At 46.4% G+C, this 26,558-nt stretch overlaps 1 protein-coding gene across 1 annotated transcript in view; it reads left to right on the top strand.

The window, feature by feature from the left end:
* CASQ2 (calsequestrin 2) overlaps window positions 1-26,320 on the top strand; it is a 97,954-nt gene extending 71,634 nt beyond the window's left edge. The window contains exons 7-11 of the mRNA XM_082245164.1: window positions 6,053-6,098; window positions 15,309-15,363; window positions 15,572-15,672; window positions 20,443-20,517; window positions 25,824-26,320. Of these exons, the coding sequence (XP_082101290.1) occupies window positions 6,053-6,098; window positions 15,309-15,363; window positions 15,572-15,672; window positions 20,443-20,517; window positions 25,824-26,063 (517 nt within the window). The 3' untranslated portion in view covers window positions 26,064-26,320. The remainder of the gene's footprint in view (window positions 1-6,052; window positions 6,099-15,308; window positions 15,364-15,571; window positions 15,673-20,442; window positions 20,518-25,823) is intronic.
* The last annotated feature ends 238 nt before the right edge of the window (window positions 26,321-26,558 follow it).

Here is a 26,558-nt window from a genome sequence, read left to right as displayed (position 1 = left end):
CCATACTACCCCCAGACATAATGACCCTACTGACCCATACTACCTCCAGACATAATGACCCTACTGACCCATACTACCCCCAGACATAATGACCCTACTGACCCATACTACCCCCAGACATAATGACCCTACTGACCCAAACTACCTCCAGACATAATGACCCTACTGACCCATATTACCCCCAGACATACTGACCCTACTGACCCACACTACCTCCAGACATAATGACCCTACTGACCCACACTACCTCCAGACATGATGACCCTACTGACCCATACTACCTCCAGACATAATGACCCTACTGACCCATACTACCTCCAGACATAATGACCCTACTAAGCCATACTACCTCCAGACATAATGACCCTACTGACCCACACTACCTCCAGACATAATGACCCTACTGACCCACACTACCTCCAGACATAATGACCCTACTGACCCACACTACCTCCAGACATAATGACCCTACTGACCCATACTACCCCCAGACATAATGACCCTACTGACCCATACTACCTCCAGACATAATGACCCTACTGACCCATACTACCCCCAGACATAATGACCCTACTGACCCATACTACCCCCAGACATAATGACCCTACTGACCCAAACTACCTCCAGACATAATGACCCTACTGACCCATATTACCCCCAGACATACTGACCCTACTGACCCACACTACCTCCAGACATAATGACCCTACTGACCCACACTACCTCCAGACATGATGACCCTACTGACCCATACTACCCCCCAGACATAATGACCCTACTGACCCATACTACCTCCAGGCATAATGACCCTACTGACCCATACTACCTCCAGACATAATGACCCTACTGACCCATATTACCCCCAGACATAATGACCCTATTGACCCACACTACCTCCAGACATAATGACCCTACTGACCCATACTACCTCCAGACATAGTGACCCTACTGACCCATACTACCTCCAGACATAATGACCCTACTGAGCCATATATACCCCCAGACATAATGACCCTACTGAGCCATACTACCTCCAGACATAATGACCCTACTGACCCACACTACCTCCAGACATAATGACCCTACTGACCCAAACTTCCTCCAGACATAATGACCCTACTAAGCCATACTACCTCCAGACATAATGACCCTACTGACCCACACTACCTCCAGACATAATGACCCTACTGACCCATACTACCCCCAGACATAATGACCCTACTGAGCCATACTACCCCCAGACATAATGACCCTACTGACCCATACTACCTCCAGACATAATGACCCTACTGACCCAAACTACCTCCAGACATAATGACCCTACTGACCCACACTACCTCCAGACATAATGACCCTACTGACCCACACTACCTCCAGACATAATGACCCTACTGACCCACACTACCTCCAGACATAATGACCCTACTGACCCATACTACCCCCAGACATAATGACCCTACTGACCCATACTACCTCCAGACATAATGACCCTACTGACCCACACTACCTCCAGACATAATGACCCTACTGACCCACACTACCTCCAGACATAATGACCCTACTGACCCACACTACCTCCAGACATAATGACCCTACTGACCCATACTACCCCCAGACATAATGACCCTACTGACCCATACTACCTCCAGACATAATGACCCTACTGACCCATACTACCCCCAGACATAATGACCCTACTGACCCATACTACCCCCAGACATAATGACCCTACTGACCCAAACTACCTCCAGACATAATGACCCTACTGACCCATATTACCCCCAGACATACTGACCCTACTGACCCACACTACCTCCAGACATAATGACCCTACTGACCCACACTACCTCCAGACATGATGACCCTACTGACCCATACTACCCCCCAGACATAATGACCCTACTGACCCATACTACCTCCAGGCATAATGACCCTACTGACCCATACTACCTCCAGACATAATGACCCTACTGACCCATATTACCCCCAGACATAATGACCCTATTGACCCACACTACCTCCAGACATAATGACCCTACTGACCCATACTACCTCCAGACATAGTGACCCTACTGACCCATACTACCTCCAGACATAATGACCCTACTGAGCCATATATACCCCCAGACATAATGACCCTACTGAGCCATACTACCTCCAGACATAATGACCCTACTGACCCACACTACCTCCAGACATAATGACCCTACTGACCCAAACTTCCTCCAGACATAATGACCCTACTAAGCCATACTACCCCCAGACATAATGACCCTACTGACCCACACTACCTCCAGACATAATGACCCTACTGACCCATACTACCCCCAGACATAATGACCCTACTGAGCCATACTACCCCCAGACATAATGACCCTACTGACCCATACTACCTCCAGACATAATGACCCTACTGACCCAAACTACCTCCAGACATAATGACCCTACTGACCCACACTACCTCCAGACATAATGACCCTACTGACCCACACTACCTCCAGACATAATGACCCTACTGACCCACACTACCTCCAGACATAATGACCCTACTGACCCATACTACCCCCAGACATAATGACCCTACTGACCCATACTACCTCCAGACATAATGACCCTACTGACCCATACTACCCCCAGACATAATGACCCTACTGACCCATACTACCCCCAGACATAATGACCCTACTGACCCAAACTACCTCCAGACATAATGACCCTACTGACCCATATTACCCCCAGACATACTGACCCTACTGACCCACACTACCTCCAGACATAATGACCCTACTGACCCACACTACCTCCAGACATGATGACCCTACTGACCCATACTACCTCCAGACATAATGACCCTACTGACCCATACTACCTCCAGACATAATGACCCTACTAAGCCATACTACCTCCAGACATAATGACCCTACTGACCCACACTACCTCCAGACATAATGACCCTACTGACCCACACTACCTCCAGACATAATGACCCTACTGACCCACACTACCTCCAGACATAATGACCCTACTGACCCATACTACCCCCAGACATAATGACCCTACTGACCCATACTACCTCCAGACATAATGACCCTACTGACCCATACTACCCCCAGACATAATGACCCTACTGACCCATACTACCCCCAGACATAATGACCCTACTGACCCAAACTACCTCCAGACATAATGACCCTACTGACCCATATTACCCCCAGACATACTGACCCTACTGACCCACACTACCTCCAGACATAATGACCCTACTGACCCACACTACCTCCAGACATGATGACCCTACTGACCCATACTACCCCCCAGACATAATGACCCTACTGACCCATACTACCTCCAGGCATAATGACCCTACTGACCCATACTACCTCCAGACATAATGACCCTACTGACCCATATTACCCCCAGACATAATGACCCTATTGACCCACACTACCTCCAGACATAATGACCCTACTGACCCATACTACCTCCAGACATAGTGACCCTACTGACCCATACTACCTCCAGACATAATGACCCTACTGAGCCATATATACCCCCAGACATAATGACCCTACTGAGCCATACTACCTCCAGACATAATGACCCTACTGACCCACACTACCTCCAGACATAATGACCCTACTGACCCAAACTTCCTCCAGACATAATGACCCTACTAAGCCATACTACCTCCAGACATAATGACCCTACTGACCCACACTACCTCCAGACATAATGACCCTACTGACCCATACTACCTCCAGACATAATGACCCTACTGACCCATACTACCCCCAGACATAATGACCCTACTGACCCATACTACCTCCAGACATAATGACCCTACTGACCCATACTACCTCCAGACATAATGACCCTACTGACCCATACTACCTCCAGACATAATGACCCTACTGACCCATACTACCTCCAGACATAGTGACCCTACTGACCCATACTACCTCCAGACATAATGACCCTACTGAGCCATATATACCCCCAGACATAATGACCCTACTGAGCCATACTACCTCCAGACATAATGACCCTACTGACCCATACTACCTCCAGACATAATGACCCTACTGACCCACACTACCTCCAGACATAATGACCCTACTGACCCATACTACCCCCAGACATAATGACCCTACTGACCCATACTACCTCCAGACATAATGACCCTACTGACCCATATATACCCCCAGACATAATGACCCTACTGACCCATACTACCCCCAAGGCATAATGAACCTACAGACCCATATTACCTCCAGACATAATGACCCTATAGACCCATACTACCTCCAGACACAATGACCCTACTGACCCATACTACCCCCAGGCATAATGACCCTACTGACCCATATATACCCCCAGACATAATGACCCTACTGGCCCATACTACCTCCAGACATAATGACCCTACTGAATCATACTACCTCCAGACATAATGACCCTACTGACCCATACTACCTCCAGACATAATGACCCTACTGACCCATACTACCCCCAGACATAATGACCCTACTGACCCATACTACCTCCAGACATAATGACCCTACTGACCTATACTACCTCCAGACATAATGACCCTACTGACCCATACTACCCCAGACATAATGACCCTACTGACCCATACTACCTCCAGACATAATGACCCTACTGACCCATACTACCCCCAGACATAATGACCCTACTGACCCATACTACCTCCAGACATAATGACCCTACTGACCTATACTACCTCCAGACATAATGACCCTACTGACCCATACTACCTCCAGACATAATGACCCTACTGAGCCATACTACCCCCAGACATAATGACCCTACTGACCCATACTACCCCCAGACATAATGACCCTACTGACCCATACTACCCCCAGACATAATGACCCTACTGACCCATACTACCCCCAGACATAATGACCCTACTGACCCATACTACCTCCAGACATAATGACCCTACTGAGCCATACTACCCCCAGACATAATGACCCTACTGAGCCATACTACCCCCAGACATAATGACCCTACTGACCCATACTACCTCCAGACATAATCACCCTACTGACCCATACTACCTCCAGACATAATGACCCTACTGACCCATACTACCCCCAGACATAATGACCCTACTGACCCATACTACCTCCATACATAATGACCCTACTGACTCATACTACCTCCAGACATAATGACCCTACTGACCCATACTACCCCCAGACATAATGACCCTACTGACCCATATATACCCCCAGACATAATGACCCTACTGACCCATACTACCCCCAAGGCATAATGAACCTACAGACCCATATTACCTCCAGACATAATGACCCTACTCACCCATACTACCCCCAGACATAATGACCCTACAGACCCATACTACCCCCAGGCATAATGACCCTACTGACCCATACTACCCCCAAACATAATGACCCTACTGACCCATACTACTCTCAGACATAATGACCATACTGACCCATACTACCTCAAGACATAATGACCCTACTGACCCATACTACCTCCAGACATAATGACCTTACTGACCCATACTACCCCCAGACATAATGACCCTACTGACCCAAACTTCCTCCAGACATAATGACCCTACTGACCCAAACTTCCTCCAGACATAATGACCCTACTGACCCACACTACCTCCAGACATAATGACCCTACTGACCCATACTACCCCCAGACATAATGACCCTACTGACCCATACTACCCCCAGACATAATGACCCTACTGACCCATACTACCTCCAGACATAATGACCCTACTGACCCAAACTTCCTCCAGACATAATGACCCTACTGACCCATACTACCTCCAGACTTAATGACCCTACTGACCCATACTACACCCCAGACATAATGACCCTACTGACCCATACTACCCCCAGACATAATGACCCTACTGACCCATACTACCCCCAGACATAATGACCCTACTGACCCATACTACCCCCAGACATAATGACCCTACTGACCCATATATACCCCCAGACATAATGACCCTACTGACTCATACTACCTCCTTTTTTAGGGCCACACTGCGAAAGCTGCGACCGGAAGATATGTTTGAAACCTGGGTGAGCCAGACTCCTGTTTGTGTTCTTATTGTTTGTATGTCCTTCATCACCTATATCTATAGACACCGGGAATGTCCCAACAACTATAGACACCAGGAATGTCACAACCCCTACAGACAACGGGAATGTCACAACACCCAGAAGACCCCCGGGAATGTTATATACAACATTTACATCAATCCAACACCTATAGACACCAGGAATGCCACAACACCCATAGACACCGGGAATGTCACAACACCCATAGACACCGGGAATGTCACAACACCCATAGACACCGGGAATGTCACAACACCCATAGACACTGGGAATGCCACAACACCCATAGACTGCGGGAACGTCACAACACCCATAGACACCGGGAATGTCACAACACCCATAGACACCGGGAATGTCACAACACCCATAGATACCAGGAATGTCACAACACCCATAGACACTGGAATATCACAACACCCATAGACACCGGGAATGTCACAGCACCCATAGACACCAGGAATGTCACAGCACCCATAGACACCGGGAATGTCACAGCACCCATAGACACCAGGAATGTCACAACACCCATAGACTCTGGGAATGTCACAACACCCATAGACACCGGGAATGTTACAACACCCATAGACACCGGGAATGTCACAACACCCATAGACACCGGGAATGTCACAACACCCATAGACACTGGAATATCACAACACCCATAGACACTGGGAATGTCACAACACCCATAGACACCGGGAATGTTACAACACCCATAGACACCGGGAATGTCACAACACCCATAGACACCGGGAATGTCACAACACCCATAGACACCGGGAACGTCACAACACCCATAGACACCGGGAACGTCACAACACCCATAGACACCAGGAATGTCACAACACCCATAGACACCAGGAATGTCACAACACCCATAGACACTGGGAATGTCACAACACCCATAGACACCGGGAATGTTACAACACCCATAGACACCTGGAATGTCACAACACCCATAGATACCAGGAATGTCACAGCACCCATAGACACTGGAATATCACAACACCCATAGACACCGGGAATGTCACAACACCCATAGACACCGGGAATGTCACAACACCCATAGATACCAGGAATGTCACAACACCCATAGACACCGGGAATGTCACAACACCCATAGACTCTGGGAATGTCACAACACCCATAGACTCCGGGAATGTCACAACACCCATAGACACCAGGAATGTCACAACACCTATAGACACCGGGAACGTCACAACACCCATAGACACCGGGAACGTCACAACACCCATAGACACCGGGAATGTCACAACACCCATAGATACCAGGAATGTCACAGCACCCATAGACTCCGGGAATGTCACAACACCTATAGACACCGGGAATATCACAACACCCATAGACACCGGAATGTCACAACACCCATAGACACCGGGAATGTCACAGCACCCATAGACACCGGCAATGTCACAACACCCATAGACACCGGGAATATCACAACACCCATAGACGACACTGGAATATCACAACACCCATAGACTCCGGGATTGTCAAACACCCATAGACACCGGGAATATCACAACACCCATAGACACTGGGAATGTCACAACACCCATAGACACCAGGAATGTCACAACACCCATAGACTCCAGGATTGTCAAACACCCATAGACTCCGGGAATGTCACAACACCCATAGACACTGGGAATATCACAACACCCATAGACACTGGGAATATCACAACACCCATAGACGACACTGGAATATCACAACACCCATAGACACCGGGAATATCACAGCACCCATAGACACCAGAATATCACAACACCCATAGACACCGGAATATCACAACACCCATAAACACTGGGAATGTTATAACATCCATAGACACTGGAATATCACAACACCCATAGACACCGGGAATGTCACAACACCCATAAACTCCAGGATTGTCAAACACCCATAGACACTGGGAATATCACAACACCCATAGACGACACTGGAATATCACAACACCCATAGACACCGGGAATATCACAGCACCCATAGACACCGGAATATCACAACACCCATAGACACCGGAATATCACAACACCCATAGACACCGGAATATCACAACACCCATAAACACTGGGAATGTTACAACACCCATAGACACTGGAATATCACAACACCCATAGACACCGGGAATGTCACAACACCCATAGACTCCGGGAATGTCACAACACCCATAGACACTGGGAATATCACAACACCCATAGACTCCGGGATTGTCAAACACCCATAGACACCGGGAATATCACAACACCCATAGACGACACTGGAATATCACAACACCCATAGACTCCGGGATTGTCAAACACCCATAGACACCGGGAATATCACAGCACACATAGACACCGGGAATGTCACAACACCCATAGACACTGGAATATCACAACACCCATAGACACCGGGAATATCACAACACCTATAGACACCAGGAATGTCACAACACCCATAGACACTGGGAATGTCACAACACCCATAGACACCGGAATATCACAACACATACAACAATTCACATGTAACGAGGGGAGGACTGGAGGGACAGCCGCCTAAACTGTTGCGTCCTCAATCTATGTCATGTGTTAAAAATGGGGAGGGAGGTGCAGTTCTGCATCTTGGTCCAGGGCACTGGGCGAGAATGTCCCGCACTGGGTAGAGGTTTTGGAGGTGAGGAGAGGAGAGGGAGAAGGTGTTCTGTAGTACAACAGGTAGGGATGACAACACTGGAAGGGATTTCATTGCAGCAGAGGCAGTGTTGTCTGCTCACTACAGGAATTTGGGAGCTCACTGGATTTCACACAGATCAACAGGTATTTTTCTGCCATTTTTGAAAATATACAACATGAGAAGACTGGGGACATATTGAAGGAAATGATGGTTGGAGACTGGGGACATATTAGAGGAAATGATGGATGGAGACTGGGGACATATTGGAGGAAATGATGGATGGAGACTGGGAACATATTGGAGGAAATGATGGTTGGAGACCTGGGACATATTGGAGGAAATGATGGATGGAGACTGGGGACATATTAGAGGAAATGATGGATGGAGACTGGGGACATATTGGAGGAAATGATGGTTGGAGATTTGGGACATATTGGAGGAAACGGTGGTTGGAGACTGGGGACTTATTAAAGGTAACGGTGGTTGGAGACTGACTGGAGACATTTAAGAGGAAATGATAGTTGGAGACTGGAGAGATATTGGAGGAAATGATGGATGGAGATAGGGGACATATTGTAGGAAAGGATTTTGGAGACTGGGGACATATTAAATTAAATGATGGTTGGAGACTGCTGACGTATTGGAGGAAATGATGGATGGAGACTGGAGACATAGTTGAGGAAATGATGGATGGAGACTGGGGACATATTGGAGGAAATGATGGTTGGAGACTGGGGACATATTGGAGGAAATGATGGTTGGAGACTGGGGACATATTGGAGGAAATGATGGTTGGAGACTGGGGACATATTGGAGAAAATGATGGATGGAGACTGGGGACATATTGGAGAAAATGATGGTTGGAGACTGGGGACATATAGAAGGAAATGATGGTTGGAGACTGGGGACATATTGAAGGAAATGATGGTGGGAGACTGGGGACATATTGAAGGAAATGATGGATGGAGACTGGGGACATATTGGAGAAAATGATGGATGGAGACTGGGGACATATTGGAGAAAATGATGGATGGAGACTGGGGACATATTGGAGGAAATGATGGATGGAGACTGGGGACATATTGGAGGAAATGATGGATGGAGACTGGGGACATATAGAAGGAAATGATGGTTGGAGACTGGGGACATATTGGAGAAAATGATGGATGGAGACTGGGGACATATTAGAGAAAATGATGGATGGAGACTGGGGACATATTGGAGGAAATGATGGTTGGAGACTGGGGACATATTGGAGGAAATGATGGATGGAAACTGGGGACATATTGGAGGAAATGTTGGATGGAGATAGGGGACATATTGGAGGAAATGATGGATGGAGACTGCTGACATATTGGAGGAAATGATGGATGGAGATAGGGGACATATTGGAGGAAATGATGGATGGAGACTGGAGACATATTGGAGGAAATGATGGTTGAAGACTGGGGACATATTGGAGGAAATGATGGTTGGAGACTGGGGACATATTGGAGGAAATGATGGTCTGAGACTGCTGACATATTGGAGGAAATGATGGATGGAGACTGGGGACATATTGGAGGAAATGATGGTTGGAGACTGGGGACATATTGGAGGAAATGATGGTTGGAGACTGGGGACATATTGGAGGAAATGATGGTTGGAGACTGGGGACATATTGGAGGAAATGATGGATGGAGACTGGAGACATATTAGAGGAAATGATGGATGGAGACTGGGGACATATTGGAGGAAATGATGGATGGAGACTGCTGACATATTGGAGGAAATGATGGATGGAGATAGGGGACATATTGGAGGAAATGATGGATGGAGACTGGAGACATATTGGAGGAAATGATGGTTGAAGACTGGGGACATATTGGAGGAAATGATGGTTGGAGACTGGGGACATATTGGAGGAAATGATGGTTGGAGACTGGGGACATATTGGAGGAAATGATGGATGGAGACTGGAGACATATTAGAGGAAATGATGGATGGAGACTGGGGACATATTGGAGGAAATGATGGATGGAGACTGGAGACATATTAGAGGAAATGATGGTTGGAGACTGGAGACATATTGGAGGAAATGATGGTTGGAGACTGGGGACATATTAGAGGAAATGATGGTTGGAGACTGGGGACATATTGGAGGAAATGATGGTTGGAGACTGGGGACATATTAGAGGAAATGATGGATGGAGACTGGGGACATATTGGAGGAAATGATGGTTGGAGACTGGGGACATATTGAAGGAAATGATGGTTGGAGACTGGAGACATATTGGAGGAAATGGTGGTTGGAGACTGGGGACATATTGAAGGAAATGATGGTTGGAGACTGGGGACATATTGGAGGAAATGATGGTTGGAGACCGGGGACATATTGGAGGAAATGATGGATGGAGACTGGGGACATATTGGAGGAAATGATGGTCTGAGACTGCTGACATATTGGAGGAAATGATGGATGGAGATAGGGGACATATTGTAGAAAAGGATTTTGGAGACTGGGAACATACTGGAGGAAATGATGGTTGGAGGCTGCGGAAATACTGGAGGAAATTATAGTTGGAGACTGTGGACAAATTGGAGGAAAAGATGGTTGGAGATTGGAAATTGAAGGGAAGTGATGGTTGGAGACAGCGGACAAACTGGAGGAAATGGTGGTTGGAGACTGGGGATTGGGACATATTGGAGCAAATGATGGATGGAGACTGGGGACATAATAGAGAAAAAGGTGGTTGTAGACTGGGGACATATTAGAGGAAATTATGGTTTGAGACTGCGGACATACTGGAGGAAAAGATGGTTGGAAACTGGGTACATATAGGAGGAAATGATGGTTGGAAATTGGAAATTGAAGGGAAGTGATGGTTGAAGGTAGCGGTGGTTGGAGACTGACTAGAGACATATTAGAGGAAATGATGGTTGGAGACTGGGGACGTATTCGAGGAAATGGTGGGTAGAGACTGACTGGAGACATATTAGAGGAAACGGTGGTTGTAGACTGGGGACGTATTAAAGGTAGCGGTGGTTGGAGACTGGGGACGTATTAAAGGTAGCGGTGGTTGGAGAGTGACTGGAGACATATTGGAGGAAATGATGGTTGGAGACTGGAGACATATTCGAGGAAATGATGGTTGAAGACTGAGAACATACAGTATTAGAGGAAACGGTGGTTGTAGACTGGGGATTTATTAAAGGTAACGGTGGTTGGAGACTGACTGGGGACATATTAGAGGAAATTGTGGTTGAAGAATGAGAACATACAGTATTGGAGGAAATGGTGGGTAGAGACTGGGGAAATGCTGCAGAAGAATTTGAGAGACTGGGGACATGTCTCCACAGGCTAGTAGAGATCACTCTATTGACCTTTACAAATCTCTGTCTACACTCTGCTGGAGTCCAAGTGCCACACACAGTGTCAGAAGGGCACATGGGACCCCCATGCTGCAGAGTGGCCCCCGGGGGTCTAAGCGGTTCTGGCATTGTCTGTGCTGGTGGCGGCAGGTGACGGTGAGAGGATGGCTTTGTTGGCTCCTGCAGAATTAGCATTTAGATGGAATGTCTAATAATAGTGTGTTGTGATCCGGCAGAGTCTCCGTTTACAGAATCCATTACGGATAATGTCACATCTCAGCCGGTTGATTAGTGTGTGCCTCTGTAATAGCTGCTCCTAATCTCAGCGAGACGGTAATTGAATTGTCTGGAATATCTGTGTGTCTGCAGACCCCCCGGTCCATGGATGGGGGGGACGTTCTTCTCAAGGAGCTCAGCCTGGGGTCCTGTTTGCTGCTATGTGGCGGAGAAGAATGGCTGCACCAAGTGCTGCCGCCTCTCATAAGGAGGAACAATAGTGAACGAAGGAAGCTTAACACCCATACATGTCCAATCGTTCCTTTATGGCTGTGCTGGGGGTCCATAGATATTTTCCCCCAATCTGGCCAAAAACAGCAAATGTCTGTTTTCTCACGTGTCATAAAGCCGAACTCCAGGAATAAAACTTTAATTTTATTATGTTCCGCAATGGCCACAAAGGATATAAATCTACCTTGTGTGTGCCAAACTCGTTTGCAAACCCAGATATTATCTTGTAGAAATATTCAAGAAGAAGACACCTGATGATTGGATTTATTATCCCAGAGTTTAGCTATGACCACAATCTCTGTTTTCTCACAGTTCCTGTGCAGGGACTGATCATATGTTGAAGGTCCCTACTTCTAATTTGGTGCCCTAAGCTAGGCTGTCGCCAGCCTGAGCTCTGTCACTGGGTCTCTCCTACGTCTGGGTCATTGATGGCTCCTGCGGAGTGTTCTCCAAAAGACAGAGTAGGAAGATACAATTTTTATTCTTCTCTGGCCAATCCCTGAGAGCTTCATGCCACTGATGTGGGCTGGAGAGTGGGAATAAATACTTGGGTAGACCTTCTAGATGGGTCCTTCCCTCCCAAGCTTTGCCTGGAGAGGATGTCTGTCTTTGCCTCCTAGGCTTGCTGTCTGGGGTAAATGTGAGTCCAGAGGTCCTTGTCTGCCAGGCCAGCTGCTGCCTGCAGAGGGTAGAGCTGATAGGAGGTCTAATACATCAGACAAAATCCGCCGTCTGTCCAGCAGTTCGGTTTAGATGGGATCGGATGAAAACAGATGTATGGTGATACGTTCGCCGTCTGTCCAGCGGTTCGGTTTAGATGGGATCGGATGAAAACAGACAGGCCGTCTCTGCAAAGTGAGCGAAGGTGGACCTGTCATCTGCCTGCCCAGCAGGGATCATCAAAGCGTTCCCTGTTTAGCAAGCGGAGTCCTTCAAAATGGATCCTCCCCATATCAAAGGGGCCCTAAACCCGAATACATATTAATTACACAGGTTCTGTGGCTGAATAAGGGTGTACTTACTTAGCGCTTTATCTGCATTAAATTAACCTGTGTAATTAATATGTGTTCAGGTTTAAAGGGGTGAGGTGGCAACCCTACCTGCTGCCGGAGGAGGGTATAGATGGTAGGATGTCTGGGACATGCTTCTAAGGTCTGCCGCCTGTGGAGGGTATAGATGGTAGGATGTCTGGGACATGCTTCTAATCTAAGGCCTGCTGCCTGGGGAAGGTATAACTTGTACGAGGTATAGGACACGCTTCTAATGCCTGATGCCTGGGGAGGGTATGGATGGTAGGAGGTCTAGGATATGCTTCTAAGGCCTGCTGCCTGTGGAGGGTATAGATGGTAGGAGGTCTGGGACATGCTTCTAATGCCTGCCGCCTGTGGAGGGTATGGGTGGTAGAAAGTCTGGGACATGTTTCTAAAGCCTGCCGCCTGGGGGGGTATGGATGGTAGGAAGTCTGGGATGTGCTTATAAGGCCTGCTGCTTGAGAGGGGTATAGCTGGTAGGAGGTCTAGAACATGCTTCTAAGGTCTGCTGCCTACAGACGGTATAGCTGGTAGGAGGTCTAGTAAATACTTCTAAGGCTGGCTGCCTGTGGAAAGTATACCTGATAGGAGGTCCATGCTTCTCAGACTTCTTGCCTAGGGTAGGAAGCTGAAGAAGAGTCCTGCTGACTCAATTGCCCGTCTGGACTTATAGGCCCATAACTTGCCTATAAGAGGTGCCAAAAAAAACCTAAAGGTAGCTGTACATTTGAACGACAAAATCTCCATTAGTCTGTGGCCAAGGGAATTTTTGCTGCTGTTTTTGGATATCCTGTACCCCCAACCCTCCCCCCCCCCTCCCTGGAGTCAATATAACAGCAAAAAGAAGATAGATGTGAAAGTGCCCGGAGAATGTCAGTAGGTCCGTTAGGGGCTAGGCCCTGTCATGTTGGGTAATGGGGGGGTTGTAAATTATCCTCCCTGTTCCTTATGGTTGTTACGATCCTCTTGAGTCCTGATATTCAGATCCACTCTTCAAATCAGTCAGGTATCACTTTATAAAGAAGCCCCATCAATGGGAGTGAAATATCACCGCCCTATACTATGGTGCTACTAGTTTATTGACTTGGCTGCCTCAGGCTGGAGCCTGCAGGACCATTCCACATATCCAGGTTGGGGGGGCTAGAGTAGAGGCATAGCCAGGGCTGGCCCTACCATGAGTCCCAGTGGGTCCATGGGACCCAGGCAGCACTTTAAGAGGGGCAGCAACAGGGGCACACTGCCCGAGGACCCAAGACTCCCTCCTTCCCTCTGGGCATGTCTCTTTTCTGGAGGGGGCATGTCTCTTTGCTGGAGGGGGCTGTCTCTTTACTATATGGGGATATCTCTTTGCTGGATATGCATGTAATTTTTTGGATGGGGAGGGGGGGGGCAGCATTTCATTCTTGGACCCAGGCAGCAAAATGTCTTGGGCCAGCCCTGGGCATAGCTGGCCCTCAGTGCTCCCAGGTGTGGGAGGAGTCAGGCCTGATTACATCATCACACACTGTTCTATGGTGTCATATCAACATTACATCCGCCATTTACAACTACTACAGATAATCTTTTGTATTATGACCGGTGATATCGTTGTATCATTTTGCAGGAAGATGATCTGGACGGGATCCATATTGTGGCCTTCGCAGAGGAGGAGGACCCAGGTACAGTTATATTACTGAAAAAGTGTGATGTCACTGTGATGTCACAGCAGCTGAAGTGTCTGCAGTCTCAGCACACAGGATACTCTCTAGATATGTGTGGTGGCTCCAGTGCTCTGTAGTGGTTGGGGAAGTCAAAGTGACAAGATGGAGATTTATGTATTTTCTAACCTGATCTCACGCCCCCCCCCCCCCCCATTTCTTCTTTCAGATGGTTATGAATTCATCCAGATCCTGAAGGAAGTGGCCAGAGAAAACACTGACAACCCTGAGCTCAGCATCATCTGGATCGACCCCGATGACTTCCCATTGGTGTGTGCCACTGTCATCTCTCATTTCTCCAAATCATGTTCCCTACCCTCTGATGATGTCACATTATGTCCCTCTAATAGGACCTCCTCTCCAAGTCATGTCTGTGAATGTCACATGGTCATCTTTCCTTAACTTCTGATGATGTCACATTGTGTCCATCTGATAGGACAGCGATGGCGAAACTTGGCACCCCAGATGTTTTGGAACTACATTTCCCATGATGCTCAACTACACTGCAGAGTGCACGAGCATCATGGGAAATGTAGTTCCAAAATATCTGTGAAGCCAAGGTTCGCCATCATTGCGATAGGACATCCTCTGTAAGTTCTGTCTGCCCGTATTACATGATCACCCTTCCTTAACACCTAATGATGTCACTTCATGTTTCTCTGATATGCCCTCCTCTCCAAGTCATGTCCAATAATGTCACATGACCACCATTTCCTTATAGAGTTTGATGAGGTCACATCATATTCCTCCTTTAAGACCACTTCTGCATGTTATGTCCTCCAATGTCACATGATCACCCTTCTTTACCCTCTGATGATGTCACATCATGTCCCTGTGATAAGACCTCCTCTCCACATCATGTCTATCAATGTCAATGGTTACTCCTATGATGATGTCACATCATGTCTATCAATGTCAATGGTTACTCCTATGATGATGTCACATCATGTCCCCCTAATAGGGCCTTATATCCAAGTCATGTCTGTCAATGTTACATGATCACTTTTTCTTTGATGATGTCACATTATGTCCACCTGATAGGACCTCCTCTCCACGTAATGTCAAGCAGTGTCACATAATCACCCTTCTGTACCCTCTGATGATGTTATGTCAAATCCAATAATGTCACATGACCACCCTTTCCTTACAGAGTCTGATGATGTTGCCTCATATCCCTCCTTTAGGGCCACTTCTGCAAGTTATATCCTCCAATGTCACATAATCACCCTTCTTTACCCTCTGATGATGTCACATCATATCCCTGTGATAGGACCTCCTCTCCAAGTCATGTCCATCAATGTCACACAATCACCCTTACTTACCATGTGATGAGACAACATCATGTTACTCTGATGACCACTCTCCATATCATGTCCACCAATGTCACATGATCACCCCTCTGATGATGTCCCTCTGATAGGACCTTCTATCCAAGTCATGTCTGTCAATGTTACATCATCACCTTTCATTAACCTCTGATGATGTCACATTATGGCCACCTGATAGGACCTCCTCTCCAAGTCATTTCAAGCAGTGTCTCATAATCACCCTTCCGTACCCTCTGATGATGTCACCATGTGTCCTTCTGATATGATCTCCTCACCAAATAATGCCCTCCAATGTCACAATACTCCTTGCTACCCTCTGATGGTGCCACATCATGTCTCTGTGATAGGATCTCCTCACCACATCATTTCCACCAATATTATATGTTTACTCCTCCTTACCCGAATATGATGTCACACTGTGTCTGATAGGATAATTTCACCAAATCATGCCCACCAATGTCACATCACCCCTCCCTTCCCTCTAGTGATGTCACAATGTGTCTCTTTATTAGGATCTCCTCACCAAGTCATGTCCACCAATCTCACATCACCCCTCCCTACCCTCTGATGATGTCACCGTGTGTCTTTCTGATATGATCGCCTCACCAAATAATGTCCCCAATGTCACAATACCCCTCCCTCCTACCCTCTGATGATGTCACCGTGTGTCTTTCTGATATGATCTCCTCACCAAATAATGTCCCGCAATGTCACAATACCCCTCCCTCCTACCCTCTGATGATGTCACATTGTGTTCCTCTACCAGAATCTCTTCACTGAGTTATGTCCCCCACATGTCACATTATCACTCTTCCTTACTTTCTGATGTAACTTTGAATTTCTCTGATTGGATCTCCTCACCAAAGTATGTCCAGCAATGTCACATCACCGCTCCCTACCCTCTTATGATGTCACATTGTGTCCCTCTGATAGGATCTCCTCACAGAGTCAGATTTGACAATGTCACATTATTATCATTCCCCACTCTCTGGTGTCATAATGGGTTCCACTTAAAGGATCTCCTCTCCAAGTCATGTCCCGCCGTTACTTGATCCACCAACGTCCAATCACCGCTCCCTAACTTCTGATGATGTCACATCATGTCCCTCCAATAGGATCCCCTCTTCAAGTCATATTCCTCTGTCACCCCATTTGACATCATCACATCACCCCTCCCTACCATCCGCATAATGTCATATCATATTTCTCTTATATGATCTCTTTTCCGAATCATGTCATGCTGTTATTCGGTCTACCAATGTTCCATCTCAACTCCCTACCTTCTGCTGATGCCACATTATGTCCCTCCAATAGGATCTCCTCTTCATGTCATGTCCCTCCAATAGGATCCCCTCTTCAAGTCATGTCCCACCATCACCCAATCCGCCAATATCACTTTACCCCTCCCTACTCTCTGATGTCACATTGTGTCCCTCCTATATGATCTCCTCTCTGAGTCGTAACCACCAATATCACATTGACCATCTCTGCTCTCTGATGATGTCACATTGTGTGCCTCTGATAGGATCTTCTCATGGAGTCATGCTGCCTAATGTCACATCATTACTCCCTCCCCCTCTGATGATGTCACATTGTGTCCCTGTAATAGTATCCCCTCACCGAGATGAAGATTTGTCAATGTCCCATTATCATCCTTACCTACTCTCTGGTGTCCTAATGGTTCCCACCTAAAGGATCTCCTCTCTGACTCTTGTCCTGCTGTTACTCGATCTACCAATGCCTCATCACTGCTCCCTACTGTCTGATGAAGTCACAATCATGTCCCTCCAATAGGATATCATCTCAAAGTCATGTCCCACTGTCAGTCACTTCATCCGCCAAAATCCAATTACCCCTCTCTACCCACTGATGATGTCACATCATGTCCTTCTTGTATAAATTTCTCCTGAAGTCATGACCACCAATGTAAAATCACTCCTCCCTACTGTCTGATAATATCACATCATGCCCCTTTTGTATGATCTCCTCTCTGAGTCATAACCACTAATATCACATTACCCATCTCTACCCTCTGATGATGTCACATTGTGTTCCTTTGATAGGATCTTCTCATGGAGTCATGCCTTCTAATGTCACATAATTCCTCCCTCCCCCTCTGACGATGTCACATTGTGACCCTCTGATAGGATCTTCTCATGGAGTCATGCCTTCTAATGTCACACAATTCCTCCCTCCCCCTCTGACGATGTCACATTGTGACCCTCTGAAAGGATCTTCTCATGGAGTCATGCCTTCTAATGTCACATAATTCCTCCCTCCCCCTCTGACGATGTCACATTGTGACCCTCTGATAGGATCTTCTCATGGAGTCATGCCTTCTAATGTCACACAATTCCTCCCTCCCCCTCTGACGATGTCACATTGTGACCCTCTGAAAGGATCTTCTCATGGAGTCATGCCTTCTAATGTCACATAATTCCTCCCTCCCCCTCTGACGATGTCACATTGTGACCCTCTGATAGGATCTTCTCATGGAGTCATGCCTTCTAATGTCACACAATTCCTCCCTCCCCCTCTGACGATGTCACATTGTGACCCTCTGAAAGGATCTTCTCATGGAGTCATGCCTTCTAATGTCACATAATTCCTCCCTCCCCCTCTGACGATGTCACATTGTGACCCTCTGATAGGATCTTCTCATGGAGTCATGCCTTCTAATGTCATATAATTCCTCCCTCCCCCTCTGATGATGTCACATTGTGACCCTCTGATAGGATCTTCTCATGGAGTCATGCCTTCTAATGTCACACAATTCCTCCCTCCCCCTCGGACGATGTCACATTGTGACCCTCGGATAGGATCTTCTCATGGAGTCATGCCTTCTAATATCACATAATTCCTCCCTCCCCCTCTGACGATGTCACATTGTGACCCTCTGATAGGATCTTCTCATGGAGTCATGCCTTCTAATGTCACATAATTCCTCCCTCCCCCTCTGACGATCTCACATTGTGACTCTCTGATAGGATCTTCTCATAGAGTCATGCCTTCTAATGTCACATAATTCCTCCCTCCCCCTCTGACGATGTCGCATTGTGACCCTCTGATAGGATTTTCTCACGGAGTCATGCCTTCTAATGTCACAGAATTCCTCCCTCCCCCTCTGACGATCTCACATTGTGACCCTTTCATAGGATCTTCTCACGGAGTCATGCCTTCTAATGTCACATAATTCCTCCCTCCCCCTGTGACGATATCACATTGTGACCCTCTGATAGGATCTTCTCATGATGTCACAATGTGACCCTCGTTTATGATCTCCTCTCTGAGTCATGTCCACCAATGTCATATTACCCTCCCCTACCCTTAATGCTGTCACTCTGTGTCTCTATTGTGTGACAATTAAAAATCTATAACTATCTTTATTGTCACCAATGTGTTTATTATGTCATGGTGTCCTTTTCCTGTATGATGTCACACTGTATAAATGATGTCATTATATCACTCCTCTGTAATGATTTGGATTGTCTGTAGAAGTCATGTTAGGACTTTCCTCTCCATCTCATGATAAATTTGGTGCCTGTATAATGTGATAGTCATGCTTCAACTAATCCATGAAGTTGTGATGTCAGCTTAGTGATGTCATACTTCCAGTGTTTTCAGTCTTCCTATTGTTGGGTGATGTAATACTATGCTTCCACTGTGTGATGATGTAATATAATGATGATGTCACATCTGATTCTATCTACAGTTGGTGACGTATTGGGAGAGAACGTTCCACATTGACCTGTTCAGGCCTCAGATCGGAGTTGTTAATGTAACCGATGTGAGTATCAGACATTTTATTTATCCACAAGAGATGATTGGCAGATCACTGATTCTTATATAACTGAAAACTCTGATGAACACCTTTACAATAGTTCACATTACTCAATGTGCTGAGCAGAGAAGGAACACAGGTGTGGGTTGGGATTGGTGAATGGTGACTATAGAGTGTCGTTTCTGGGTCAACATGGCCAGTAAAATTGCTGTACAGCTTTTATAACCCAAATCTCTCATTTCATAGTACATACACAATTTCCATAACATGTTCTCTCTTGCTATAATTCTGGAGGAAAACCTGTGCTTGCAACATTGCATTGCTATTCTAACTTCCATCATGAGCTCTCTGACCAATCTCACTACTCCAGGCGTTGTCACAACTCAGGTTACTTGTAGTAGACCTGGATATAGTCTGTACTCAGGATACTTGTAGTAGACCTGGACATAGTCTGTGCTCAGGATAGTTGTAGTAGACCTGGTCATAGTCTGTGCTCAGGATAGTTGTAGTAGACCTGGATATAGTCTGTACTCAGGATAGTTGTAGTAGACCTGGATATAGTCTGTGCTCAGGATAGTTGTAGTAGACCTGGATATAGTCTGTACTCAGGATACTTGTAGTAGACCTGGACATAGTCTGTGCTCAGGATACTTGTAGTAGACCTGGACATAGTCTGTGCTCAGGATACTTGTAGTAGACCTGGATATAGTCTGTGCTCAGGATAGTTGTAGTAGACCTGGTCATAGTCTGTACTCAGGATAGTTGTAGTAGACCTGGACATAGTCTGTGCTCAGGATAGTTGTAGTAGACCTGGTCATAGTCTGTACTCAGGATAGTTGTAGTAGACCTGGATATAGTCTGTGCTCAGGATAGTTGTAGTAGACCTGGTCATAGTCTGTGCTCAGGATAGTTGTAGTAGACCTGGACATAGTCTGTGCTCAGGATAGTTGTAGTAGACCTGGACATAGTCTGTACTCAGGATAGTTGTAGTAGACCTGGATATAGTCTGTGCTCAGGATAGTTGTAGTAGACCTGGTCATAGTCTGTGCTCAGGATAGTTGTAGTAGACCTGGATATAGTCTGTGCTCAGGATAGTTGTAGTAGACCTGGACATAGTCTGTACTCAGGATAGTTGTAGTAGACCAGGATATAGTCTGTGCTCAGGATAGTTGTAGTAGACCTGGATATAGTCTGTGCTCAGGATAGTTGTAGTAGACCAGGATATAGTCTGTGCTCAGGATAGTTGTAGTAGACCGAAGGTGGTCAGTACTCAGGATACTTACAGTAGACTGGATATGGTCAATGTTCAGGTTACTAGTAGCAGGCCTGACATAATCTCAGCTCAGGATACTGGAAGTAGACTAGACATGGTTGGTGATCAGAGTACTTGTAGTAGACCGGACATGGTCACTGCTCAGGGTACTTGTAAGAGACCAGACATGGTTGGTGTTCCAGATACTTGTAGTAGACCGGACATGGTTGGTGTTCCAGATACTTGTAGTAGACCGGACATGGTTGGTGTTCCAGATACTTGTAGTAGACCGGACATGGTTGGTGTTCCAGATACTTGTAGTAGACCGGACATGGTTGGTGTTCCAGATACTTGTAGTAGACCGGACATGGTTGGTGTTCCAGATACTTGTAGTAGACCGGACATGGTTGGTGTTCCAGATACTTGTAGTAGACCGGACATGGTTGGTGTTCCAGATACTTGTAGTAGACCAGATGTGTCCAGTGCCCAGGATACTTATAGTAGGCCAGACATGGTTGGTGTTCAGGATACTAATAAGAGACCAGGCAGAGTTGGTGCTCAAGATACAGTACATGTAGTACTAGTAGACCAGACATGGTTAGTGCCCAGGATACTTGTAAGAAACCAGACATGGTTGAAGTTTAGGATGTATGTAGTAAACCGGACACAGTTGGTGTTCCAGATACTTGTAGTAGACCGGACATGGTTGGTGTTCCAGATACATGTAGAAGACCAGACATGGTCAGTGCCCAGGATACTTGTAGAAGACCAGACATGGTTGGGGTTTAGGATGTATGTAGTAGACCGGACACAGTTGGTGTTCCAGATACTTGTAGTAGACCAGATGTGTCCAGTGCCCAGGATACTTATAGTAGACCAGACATGGTTGGTGTTCAGGATACTAATAAGAGACCAGGCAGGGTTGGTGCTAAAGATACAGTACATGTAGAAGACCAGACATGGTTGGTGTTCAGGATACTTGCAAGAGACCAGACATGCTTGGTGCTTAGCATACTTATAGTAGATTGGACATTGTAAGTTCTCTGGCCTCTCTCAGTGCTCTGGATATGGTCATTGCTCAGTCAGGTTACCTGTAGTAGACCGAACAAAGTTAGTGCTTGGGAAATTTGTAGTGGACCTGACAAGATTGATGCTCAGAATGTTTGTAGTAGGCTGATTGTAGTCAGTGCTCATGTAAGTTATAGTAGACTGGACATGGTCAGTGCTACTTGTAGTAGGCCAGACATGGTCTGTGCTCAGGACACTTGTATTAGACCAGAGGTGGTCAGTGCCCAGAATACCTGCTGGTGCTCAGGATACTTGTAGTAGACCTGTACATGGCTGGTGCTCAGGATACTTGTAGTAGACCTGGCCAGGGCTGGTGCTCAGGATACTTGTAGTAGACCTGTACATGGCTGGTGCTCAGGATACTTGTAGTAGACCTGTACATGGCTGGTGCTCAGGATACTTGTAGTAGACCTGTACATGGCTGGTGCTCAAGATACTTGTAGTAGACCTGGCCATGGCTGGTGCTCAGGATACTTGTAGTAGACCTGGCCATGGCTGGTGCTCAGGATACTTGTAGTAGACCTGTACATGGCTGGTGCTCAGGATACTTGTAGTAGACCTGGCCATGGCTAGTGCTCAGGATACTTGTAGTAGACCTGTACATGGCTGGTGCTCAGGATACTTGTAGTAGACCTGGCCATGGCTGGTGCTCAGGATACTTGTAGTAGACCTGGCCATGGCTGGTGCTCAGGATACTTGTAGTAGACCTGGACATGGCTGGTGCTCAGGATAGTTGTAGTAGACCTGGCCATGGCTGGTGCTCAGGATACTTGTAGTAGACCTGGACATGGCTGGTGCTCAGGATACTTGTAGTAGACCTGGCCATGGCTGGTGCTCAGGATACTTGTAGTAGACCTGGCCATGGCTGGTGCTCAGGATACTTGTAGTAGACCTGGCCATGGCTGGTGCTCAGGATACTTGTAGTAGACCTGGCCATGGCTGGTGCTCAGGATACTTGTAGTAGACCTGGACATGGCTGGTGCTCAGGATAGTTGTAGTAGACCTGGACATGGCTGGTGCTCAGGATACTTGTAGTAGACCTGTACATGGCTGGTGCTCAGGATAGTTGTAGTAGACCTGGCCATGGCTGGTGCTCAGGATACTTGTAGTAGACCTGGACATGGCTGGTGCTCAGGATACTTGTAGTAGACCTGGACATGGCTGGTGCTCAGGATACTTGTAGTAGACCTGTACATGGCTGGTGCTCAGGACTTGTAGTGAACCCAACATGGTCAGTCCTCAGGATACTTGTAGTAGACCTGGACATGGTTGGTGCTCAGAATACTTGTAGTAGACCAGACATAGTCAGTGTTCAAGATGCTTGTAATAGACCTGGACATGGTCAGAGCTCTCTTACTTTCTTTTATGGTGATACCGCATTTTAAAGCTGAAGTCCAGGGATGTTTCTTTATCATAGTTACACATAAGTATTCATATTCAATGCCTGGCTAATCCCTGTGAAGTATGACTGTACTAGTCACCGCTACTTCAGTGTCTTCCGGGTCTTGATAGAAATCGGCATCCTCAGGACAGTTGTACATCAGCGAGAACAGGGACAACCACAGGAAATGTGTCACTGCTAAAGCGACCTGGAATAAGTCTGTTTGTTCAAACTGAAATGCATCAGATTGGGGTGCTGCTGTGTGTAAGCCAAGCTCATCAAACCCACCGCCAAATATGCACTGCCAGTGTACACTGTTGCTGAGACAGTCCGTGAAATCGTACTATTTCATAACAACATGTATGTACAGCTTTAAGGTGTTCTCCAAGCATGTTCTTTTAAAGGTTAGTGCATTTTTCAATTTGTTCCCAAATCCACATGAACAGACCCTCTCCCCGCTGTTCTGTATTTTTTACATTTTTTTTTTTTCATTGATCCATGTCCCCATGGCTGTGCCTTTTTCGACAGTAATTTGCCTTCAAACCCCAAAAATGGCCAGAATGTAACCATAACATTACCCCCTTATAGACTTTAATGAGATTCACCATTAAGTTCAATTGGTACTGTACATGTCCCTAAGGCCATTCCCAGCACCCCATGCTTTTTTTGACAGTAGTTTGCTATCAAATCCAAAAATGTCCAGAATTTACCCACAATATTACGCCTATGTAGACTTCAATGGGATTCACCTTTAAGTTTCATTGGTACATGTCCCCATGGCCGTGCCCAGCTCACTATGTCTATTTTGACCAAAGTTCGCCTTCACACCCCAAAAATGGCCAGAATTTAACCACACAATTTCCCCCTATAGACGTCAATAGGATTCACCTTTAAGTTTTCTTGATACATGTCCCTATGGCTGTGCCCCGCTCACAAAGTCTTTTTTGACAGTAGTTTGCTGTCAAACCCCAAAAATGGCCAGAATTTAACCACACAAATGCCCCCTATAGATGTCAATAGGATTCACCTTTTTTCATCCTTTTCTTGATACATGTCCCCATGGCTGTGCCCCGCTCACCATGTCTTTTTTGACAGTAGTTTGCTGTGAAACCCCAAAAATGGACAGAATGTAACCACATGATGGCCCCCCTATTGACATCAATGGGATTCACCTATAAGTTTCAATGGTACAGGTCCCCATGGCCGTGCCCAGCTTAGTATATCTATTTTGGCCTTCAGTTCCCAAAAATGGCCAGAGTTTAACCCCACAATTGCCCCCTATAGACATCAATAAGATTCACCTTTAAGTTTTCTTGATAGATGTCCCCATGGCCGTGTCAAGCCCACCATGTCTTTTTTGACAGTAGTATGCTGTCAAACCCCAAAAATGGACAGAATGTAACCACATGATGTCCCCCCTATAGACTTCAGTGGGATGCACCTCTAAGTTTCTTTGTTAAGTGTCCCCATGGCCATGCACATCTCCCTAAGCCATAAAAATGGTGAGATTCCTTGAGTTTAGTTTTAAACAAACCCTTGGTAAATTGAACCTCAGCAGAATTACTCTTCATTAGATAGTGTGTCCCTAACAATTAACTTCTTCTTATGTAGGCTGATAGTGTGTGGATGGATATGGAAGATGCAGAGGACCTTCCATCACCAGATGAACTTGAGCAGTGGGTTGAAGACGTGTTATCTGGCAAGATCAACACCGAGGATGACGATGATGATGACGATGACGACGACGATGACGACGACGATGATGATGACGACGACGATAATGACGATGATGATGACGATGATGATGATGATGATGATGATGACGACGATGATGATGATGATGATGATTAGTAGGATCTCATCCTGGTAGTTTCTGTAGCATTTCATACAAGAACTTGATGTTGGGTAGCCATGGACTATCTCTATCCAGGTGCCGTTCACTATTGAGGATTATCTATTTGTTATAATATCATCCAATGAATCCCCACTTTAAGCCGGAAAACGAACCAAGGGTAGAACATTACTTTTTTCTTTTATGTTTATTTTCTTGGCATTTCCAGGAAATTATATAAATAATTCAATAAAGAAATGGTGGGAAGGTAATGTCATTGAGTCAGCACATTATTTTTTGGGGGGACAACATGTTCTGAGAGGAGAGCCACCTGCAAATGGTTGCATGATTTCAACTGTTATCACTGAATTAGAAAACATGTCAAAGGGATTTTATGCTTCATCAGACAGGCCAAAGTTCCACAATGTTACTACTACAATCAGTCAGTATGGACAGGATAGAAGACCAGTAATGACAGTTCCACCATGGTCAATATGGGCAGGATAGAAGACCAG

Source organism: Pelophylax lessonae (assembly GCF_965119305.1).
Source record: "Pelophylax lessonae genome assembly, chromosome: 2".
Taxonomy (NCBI): domain Eukaryota; kingdom Metazoa; phylum Chordata; class Amphibia; order Anura; family Ranidae; genus Pelophylax; species Pelophylax lessonae.
The sequence above is the reverse complement of the archived record's forward strand: the minus strand, read 5'-3'. Positions and strand labels throughout refer to the sequence as shown.